Here is a 9526-nt window from a genome sequence, read left to right as displayed (position 1 = left end):
CCGCCCCGATCTTCCCCGATCCGCCCCGTTTTCACCCCGATTATGCCCCGAACACTATAAATATAGTTAAATCATCAATATATTTATTTATTCACTATATTTTATAAGAATAGTAAGTTTACTTCTTTATAATAATTTAAAATTTCAATATATTACAATATATATTATATTAAAAAATCCATTTATATAATTTTATTGGATAATTTTATTATTTAAAAAATATATATTTTATTAACGGTGCCCCGCCAGGATTCCCCGAAACCGAAAAAAACCGAACGGGGCGGGGATGGTATTAAAAAAATCACCGAAATAAAAATGGTGCGGGGATGGTAAATGCATTCCCCACCCCGAACCGCCCCATTGCCATCCCTAGATATGATTTCTTACATAGGCTATGTATATCCTTATCAAACTAGCCACTAATTTTGAAAGCAAAATAATTTATTTATGATACTAAGGAGATAAGCCTGGCTATTTTGCTTTGAAAAAACTAAAACGGAGATTCGAGAGGTCTAGTCGGTTCTTTTTTTATGGGAGATAGCCTAGGATATTTATAGGCAATTGTAAAAAAAAATCTTTACTTAATTCTAACCTAGGTTCCTAGCTAGAATGTTCAAAAAGTGCACCAATAAGTTAAAAACGATATCCACTCGCATTGGCAATTCGGATCTTCTGCTATCGATTTTCGTGTTCTTTTATTGCGGACCAATTAAATTGCAGCTTTATTATTATATTAATAAATCAATCTAAGTAGGAGAGCTAGCCTTACTAGAATATATTAATTTCACACATATATCATGTGACGGGTCTTTTTTCGGGTCAGTTTGTACGCGAAATAACGATCTGTCTTGCCTCTCTCTCATTGGTGACTTCTAATACTTTCCTCGATTGATGGTTCCTCTTTTTATTTTTTTATTTTTTTATTTTTTATTTTTTTTACATAAACAAATAATAAATATATTAATAATAAATCAATTTATTAAAATACTTTTATATATTAATATATCAATTTATTTTAAATATTTCAACGTATTTTAAATCAAAATAAATAAATTAATTAATTTTGGAGTTCAATTGACACACAATTACTCTAAAATTAGTTATTTATTTAATAGGCCTAAAATATATATTAATAAATTAATTTATATATTAATAAAATAATTAATTTGATATACTTTATCATATTTTAAATAAAAATCAATCTATTAATATTTATTTTGAATTTAATTGACACGAAAATGATTCTAAAATTAATTATTTATATAATAGATTTAAAATATATTAATAATAAATCAAATTATTTCAATTTAACACATTATCACTTTATTGTTATTTTAAACTCAAAATTAATTATTTCTACCGTTGACACGACAAAAACTCCAAACATAATTATTTATTTAATAATACTTGCAATAATCCTATATAATAATTTCAAGATATATATTTATTTTAATAGATTGTAAATAACACAAAAATTTGATATCCAATCTGGTAACAATTTTCATGATATTAACTGTTGTTTTTTTTATCATAATATTAACGTAGTTAATAAGTGTAATAAATATTTATATATATTTTATCATATTCTATATAAAAATCAATTAATTAATTTTTATTTTAAGCTCAATTGACACGAAATGCCTTTGAAATTAATTATTTATTTAATAAGCTCGAAATATATTAATAATAGATCAAATTATAATTTCAATTTAACACATTATTACTTTATTATTATTTAAAACCAAAATTAATTATTTCCGTAGTCCGATTAACATAACAAAGACTCTAAACATAGTTATTTATTTATAATACATGCAATAATCCTATATAAGAATTTCACAAAATAATAGGCTCAAGATTTATTAAACGAAAAAAACTAATTTAAACGTATATATTTGTATAATTAGCTCAGCTATAAGTTTATTTAAATATTATATATTATCAAAATTTTGGCTCATTTAGCCTCGAAAACAATATTAAATATATTTATTAATTAAATATTTGTTTTTCTCTCTCGATCATTATTTTTTAATAATTAATTAATTAATTTCTCTCTACTTTTTGTTTATAATAATTAATTAATTAATTTCTCTATTTATTTATTTTCTTCATTCCTCATCGTATTTGATATTTAATTTTTTTAATTTTATTTCTTTCTAATATTTTTATATTAATTATTTTAAAATTGTTTAATCTCTTCAAGTAGTTAATACTTGGATATTACAATAACTCATCCCTTCAATAATAAAAAAAACATGAAAAAACATAAAAAATAATAATCCAATAGCAAAAGAATAATAATCTAAATTATACAAAACATTAAAATAGTAACTCAATGATTTTGTTTACTATTATTATAAATCTGAACAAAAAATTAAATATAAACACTATTAATTTTATTTTTGTTTATATTAAAAAAATTCATAAAAATATTAAAAAAAGAAAAGAAAAAATAAATAAATTAATAAATAAAAATCATGAGAAATAAATTAATTAATTAATAAAAATAAAGAAAAAGAAAAAATAAATATTTAATTAACAAATATATAAATTTTAAAAAAAAATAACTATGTTTTTAACTAAATTAACCAATATTTAAATGAACTTTTATTAGTTTATTAACTCTAATTAAGCTAGTTGTACAAGTAAATGTTTAAATGAGTATTTTTTACTTTAACAATAAAATCAATGAGTGAAAAATGATATTATTTATAAAAATTCGGATTTTTGAAAAACATAATTAAAAAAAATAAAATAATAGTTGATCGATTTTTATATATTTATTTTAAAATATTATAAATAGAGTAAACATTTAAACAATTTTCATGATATTAAGTGTTAGTTTTTTTATCATAATATTATTGACGTATTTAATTTTTGTAATAAACCTTTATAATTATAATCAATTTAAAATATTAGTTTTGTAATTTTATGCTAACCAAGTTTATTTAGTTATATTTTAAAACACTCTAAACAGTAATGGACACTCTTTCTTTTTTTTTTTTTGTAATCTTCACAAATTTGTAATGTTAGCTTTGTATTGTTATTTTATACAAATTGTGTATAATATTAAAAAAACTTTGAAATCCAAAAGCATTGATCTAAGTTATATTTAAGAATGTTAAAAAAACTAAAGTATAGTATTTTAATTATTTGTACAAAACTTTGTTAAAGACAAATGATCTTTAAAATCTATTGAACTAAAAGAGTTGCTTTACATTATTTTACAATTGGTTTAGAAAATAGGAGTTTAGTAGACTTGACATTCATGAAGTATATTAAAAGGATGGAATTTTATGGTAGAGAATAGTTGTAGAATCAATGTCTCCTCTCTCATCTCTCTTCGTCGTCATATTCTTCATCATAACCCTTTTCACTATCTCGTCCTTCTCAGATGACGATCTCTTCTCTGATCTCATCTCCCTCCGGTCCAAATCGGAATCCGGTGTAATCCGTCTCAATGACCAACTTCTTTCTCGATTCCACACATCTTCCAAATCTCCCCGGGGTTTCTCCCTCCTTATCTTCTTCGATGCAGTTCAACTCCATAACAAGACAGAGCTCAATCTTAGAGGTTTGAGAAACGAATTTGGACTCCTAGCTTCTTCCTTCATTACTAACAATAAGGAAAGCCTTTCATCTAGATCTACAATCTTCTTTTGTGATATGGAGTTTAGTGAGTCTCAATCCAGCTTCAAAAAGTTCGGAGTTAAATCTGTCCCTCACATCCGCCTTGTACCTTCAACTGCCGTTAGCCTCAAGGAAGATTCGATTCAAATGGACGCTGACGATTCCTCCCGCCTTGCAGAATCCATGGCAGTTTGACTGATCATCTATTTTAATAATTATTTTGATTCAATTAAAAATGATAAGGTGGTGAATAAATAAAATATTTCGGAATGTGTGTCTTGAATATCTCATGTCTCCAAAATGACTTCTAAAATAATGTTGTCCAAAAAAAATACTTAGGGACATTTTCTGAATATATTTTTATACATTTAAACTACATTTAATTTAGACATAGTTCTCCTAAAAGTATATGTAGATAGCCTAGTTCTTATGCTGGATCACATTCGCTACTTTGACAAATAAGAAAAGGTTCGTGATCCCTCCTATCTAAAATCAAAACCGACAAAACATTTATGTCAATATTAGGGCATTTATATTAACAAAAAAAAAATAATAATTATCCAAAAAAACTTTTATGTTAATACTAGGAACATTTTCTAGACTATTTTTTCTATGCACCAAAACTACATTGGGAGATGATCTCACCAAAAGAGGATAGGTAGGCAATTTAGTCCTTTGGCTCGGTCAAAAGCATCACAATTTGTTTTAAGAATGAAAAAACGATTGTGATCTCTTGTTATGCAAAAATCAAAAAGAGATTAATGAAACATGAAAAGAGTAGGCATTAGGATGAATTTGTTCAAACCAATGCCCATTTTAAAAGGAACTCAATGATTTCCCAAAAAATTGATGAAAATATTTATTCGATTGTATTCTCTGTCGTGTCTCATAATTGTCAAGAGATCTTAAAATTCAAAGGACGCTCGTGGATAGGATAGAGATCTGTTTTACACCGCGTGGACTAGGAAATGTATCTTGCTTCCCAAAAATAAAGAGAAAAAATGATTAATTTAGGACACGAGGCTAAATAAAATGAACAAAGTATTAAGATTGAGACATTCAAATCACCACTCGTAGCACATCAAGACATTATCTTAAAACTCGTGTGTACCGATTATGTCAAATATACTACATATGCCCAAAAAAAAAGAAAAAAAAAACTTATGTGTCGTCCAAAGCGCAGATAGACGTCTAATGAAGAAGCGCAATTAGACGTCTTCCGACTTGATCAGACGTCTGAAGGAGCGTCTGTCTCTCTACTCAGCTCGTCTGTTGTGTTCATTATCAGCAGTCGGACAAGCCAGCTAATCTCGACAAATGAAAGACTTCCACGTATGCATTTATCATTTAAATTGCTCATGTTGTATCTCTCTAGTACAACACAATATTAGAGGATATTCGGCGCACTATCAGTCTTGTACGACCACGATCTCAATGCTCACAATCTGCTGTACTATTGTACTATTGGTGGTCGTTCAACGGACACATGACACGTGTCTACAAAGATTATTCGACTGTTATTGCTCTTCGAGTATAAATAGAAGTTCAAAGACAATGGATGAAGAGGGCCCTAAAACTTATCTCTAAATCACTTGCTTGATATCTAATTGCTTAATCTCTCTCAAGCTTAAGTGTGAATTAACTACTCACTGTGTGATTACTCTGTAATTCATTCATTGTTCTTTCTGTGTGAAACTTCAGTGCTGTAAGTTGAACAGAGGTTGTTCTGTTCAATAGAGAGTTAGCTAGAAGCTTAGAAGCAAGCAGTTATTAAGTCATGTAGTTTCTAACTGGTTTGTGTAGTGTGTTTATACTGATCAAAGTCATCTAGTGAATATCTTTCATGTATAGGAAGAAGGGGTGACGTAAAAGTTTTATCTCCGAACATCCATAAAACTCCAAGTGTTCTTTACTTTATGCTATTTGCATTCATCTGTCTAAAGTTTCAAATCCAACAAATTGTTCTGCACTTGAACTTGTTCAAGAGTTTGTGAAGATTTGTGAAGAATAGAAATAGATTTTAACTTCTAACAGAGTTAAAATCGAATCGAAGTTTGTAAATTGTTCATAATAGTCAGACCCTAGTCTATATTGTCAACACCGAACCTAACAAGTGGTATTAGAGTCTTGTTTTCTATTTTCAAGCATCACCAATTTCATGAATTATGTGTATGGCTGTCATCAACAAGGTTTCCATGTTCTCTAAGGAAAACTACACCGGATAGAAGGTGAGAGTGCAAGCTCATCTATCTACCATAGATGATGACATGTGTCATGTCATCACCGGTGGTCCGATAAAGATTGAGAAACTGAGATCTGAATGGACCAATGAAGATAAGAGGAAGAACAAACTTGAGAACATGGAAAAAGACATTCTCTACAAGACATTGGATGATGACATGTTCAACAAAATCATCACATGCCCCACTCCCAAAATAATTTGGGAGAGGCTGACTCAACTGTGTGAGGGCAACGAGTAAACTAAAGAAAACAAACACATGATTTCCACATAGCAGTTTGATAACATCAAGATGCATCCTGGAGAAGCGATGATTGAGTTTGATGAGAGATTCAGTATAATCATCATTACTCTCTCCACTTTGGGCAAAACTTACAACAACAAAGAAGTTGCAATCAAAGTCATGCGTGCTCTGCCCAGAGAGTGGGATATTAAGACGATGACGATGAGGGAATCTAAAGACCTCAACCAGATGGAGCTCTATGGTTTGTTAGCCAGTCTAAAGGCCTATGAGTTTGAAATAAACTCTTGGAACGAAGAGGAGCCTTCCACATCTACCATCTCTACCAAGGCGCTGGTGACTACTGAGGAGCCACCTGCTAGCACTACTGTGAGACTATTGTCGAGCAGATCAACAGCGACGCCTTGTCTCTCTTTGTGAAGAAATACGGCAAATTCATGAAGAATAGTAATCCTAACTCAAGCTCTTTAAATAACAACAATAATGATAAGAATAATTATAAGGCTAACTTGAAATGTTTTAGTTGAGATAAACTAGGACACTTCAAGGCGAAATGCAGGAAACCAAAACGAGATGAGAAGAAGAACAAGAAAGAGTTGAAGGCTCTCATGGCTACTAATAGCAAACCCAAGTGGGTCCAAAGTGACCTAGATGATTCATCATCCAACGATAACGATGATGAAGACGCTACCTGCTTCATGAAAGAGGAAGAATCTGAGGTATTTGACTTCTTCTCTGAATATTTCACAAGAGATGACTTAACTACTACACTTAATGACATGATCATTGAGTAGAGGAAGTTGTCAGATTTTCTTAATGAGATGAGATTAAAAAATGAAATTGTTAACATCTCTTCATCTCAAACTTCTAAACCAAAAGATTTTGAAAACAAAATGATTGAGCTCACATCTAAGAATGAGAAGTTCAAGGAAAAGGTTCAAACTCTTTCTTCTGAAAATCAACGTTTAACTTCTGTGGTCAGTTCTTGGATGACGTCTGGAGATGCAATCAGACAAAAAATGAGTTTGTTGAGGCCTGCCGGATGCAAATTCGGTTTAAGATTTGACAATGCCAACCCATACAAGTCTTGTAAAAAGTTAAACACAGTGAAATAAAAGCTTAAGGCTATAAGCTTTGTTAGGGGTAGTTTAACTAATAAAGGGACTAATTGAATCTGTGACGACTTAACATTAAACAAGGAGATTATATATGTAAGGCCAACTGAAAGCCGGTTGAAACCCAGGAAGGGAGCAGCCAGTAATTTTGGCAAACTAAAATTTGACAGAAAGTCAAAGAATTTTAGACAAAAACCATCCTCTAAGGTTAACGGATCAGATGCTAGTAGGAAGCAGTCTGACAAGTCAGCTAATCTCAAAAAATGAAAGACTTCCACGTATATATTTATCATTCAAATTTGCCACGTTGTATCTCTCTAGTACAACACAATATTAGAAGATATTCGGCGCACTATCAGTCCTATACGACCCTGATCCCAATGCTAACAATCTACTGTACTATTCTACTATTGGAAGCAATGCAACGGACACATGACATGTGTCCACAAAGAAGATTTGACGGTTGGTGCTCTTCAAGTATAAACAGAAGCTAAAGGACAACGAACGAAGAGGGCCCCGGAACTTAGCTCCCAATCGCTTGCTTGCTATCTAATTGCTTAATCTCTCTCAAGCTTAAGTGTGAATTAACTACTCACCGTGTGATTACTTTATAATTCATTCACTATTCTTTCTGTGTGAAACTTCAGTGTTGTAAGTTGAAAAGAGGTTGTTATGTTCAATGGAGAGTTATCTAGAAGTTAAGAAGAAGACAGTTGTTATGTCCTGTGGTTTCTGACTGGGTTTATGTAGTGTGTTCTATACTGATCAAAGTCTTCTAGTTATTATCCTTCATGTTGAGGAAGAAGGGGTGACGTAGGAGTTTTATCTCCGAACATCCATAAAACTCCATGTGTTCTTTACTTTCTTCCATTTGCATTCATCTGTCTGGAGCTTCAAATCCAACAAACTATTCCGCACTTGAACTTGTTCAAGAGTTTTTGAAGATTTGTGAAAATTAGAAATAAATTTAAAAATTAAGTTTAGATGTTAGGTGTTTCCTTGAGTCGCATGAGGAAAGAAAAATAAAACTCGTAAACTCATACTAGAAATTTCTTTTTAAAAAGTAACAAAAACATATTTGTATAACCTCTTCTAGGATTAAGGTTCCCCTATCCATGTTTTCTAAGCATTTAAATAGTCTTTTGTCATAAGACAATGGAAATTTCTAACATGCAAATACATACCACGAGAAAAAATGATCATATGAGGATAAAAACTCTAGTCGGGTCAATGACAAATTATCACATTATAGCTTATGTCAAAAGATTACCCTAGCTAGGTCACCGCCATTCTAGTGTACTTTTAGCTTATATTGAAAGTTAACCCTTTGTCGGGTCCAAAGCCAAATTATTGTACTTTTTAGTTTATGGTAACTCTTTGTTGGATAAAAGTTGAGTCAAACCCTAGTTAACTAATAAAGCTAGGCAAGATCAATAATTATAGAGTCACACATTTAGATCATGGAAAGATGACCTTGGACGAATTTAGGAAAATATCTAGAAAAGATGTGTGCACCCCAAGCATTGTTAGCTTTTATTTTTATTTGTTTTCTAACGTAACATGTTTTTTGTCTTTGATGTTGGTTTTACTAGGTTCCTTTTCTGACATAGTTTCGAACACTAGGTGCCTTTTGTTTATAAATTGACATGTTGAAACCTTAGCTTCGAACACTAGGAAGTTTTCCAAGTAATACATTAAAAGCATTGTTTCGAACACTAGGTGTTTTTTTTATAAGATGACATGCTGACACATTATATTCAAACACATGATAGTTTTCCAAGTCATAAACTAATAACCTAGTTCTGAACAATAAGGTCTTTTTACAAAACGACATGTAGAAATCCTAGTTTCGTCACGAAGTAGTTTTTCGTGTCATATATGTTGGAACTTTTAGGGTCACTAGAATAATAAATAATTGTGCAAATGTCAGATTTAATATAAGCCAAAATAATGTGATCTAATGTGATTAAGTTTATGGCTTATGGGTGTATTTGTCATGAATATAAAGTGAGGATACCTAAGTGTCATTTCTAATTTTATGAAGGGGATGAATTAGAAATAACATAATTATAATAACTAACTTAATGTTAGTTATATGTAACGGTAATGGTCCTCATTTGAAGTACGACCAATTCTCTTCCCATCAACAGAGAGAGAAATATATTGTGGAAAATCATTCCATATAAGAAAAGTTCAATCATGATTCATCAAATTAAGATACGCTTACGCTTCATTCAGTTTTAATTTCTCACACATTAAACATTAAATTAGGATATAATTAGGATAATTTTAATAATTGAT

At 30.3% G+C, this 9526-nt stretch overlaps 1 protein-coding gene across 1 annotated transcript; it reads left to right on the top strand.

Annotated features, from left to right (window-relative positions):
• The first annotated feature begins 3321 nt into the window (after nucleotides 1-3321).
• On the top strand, nucleotides 3322-3825 carry LOC124935140 (probable dolichyl-diphosphooligosaccharide--protein glycosyltransferase subunit 3B). The gene has a single exon (XM_047475596.1). The coding sequence runs from the start codon at nucleotides 3322-3324 to the stop codon at nucleotides 3823-3825; it is 504 nt and encodes a 167-aa protein (XP_047331552.1).
• Nucleotides 3826-9526: the final 5701 nt, after the last annotated feature.

Source organism: Impatiens glandulifera, chromosome 4 (genome assembly GCF_907164915.1).
Source record: "Impatiens glandulifera chromosome 4, dImpGla2.1, whole genome shotgun sequence".
Lineage (NCBI taxonomy): Eukaryota > Viridiplantae > Streptophyta > Magnoliopsida > Ericales > Balsaminaceae > Impatiens > Impatiens glandulifera.
This window is presented reverse-complemented; position numbering and strand designations above follow the sequence as displayed.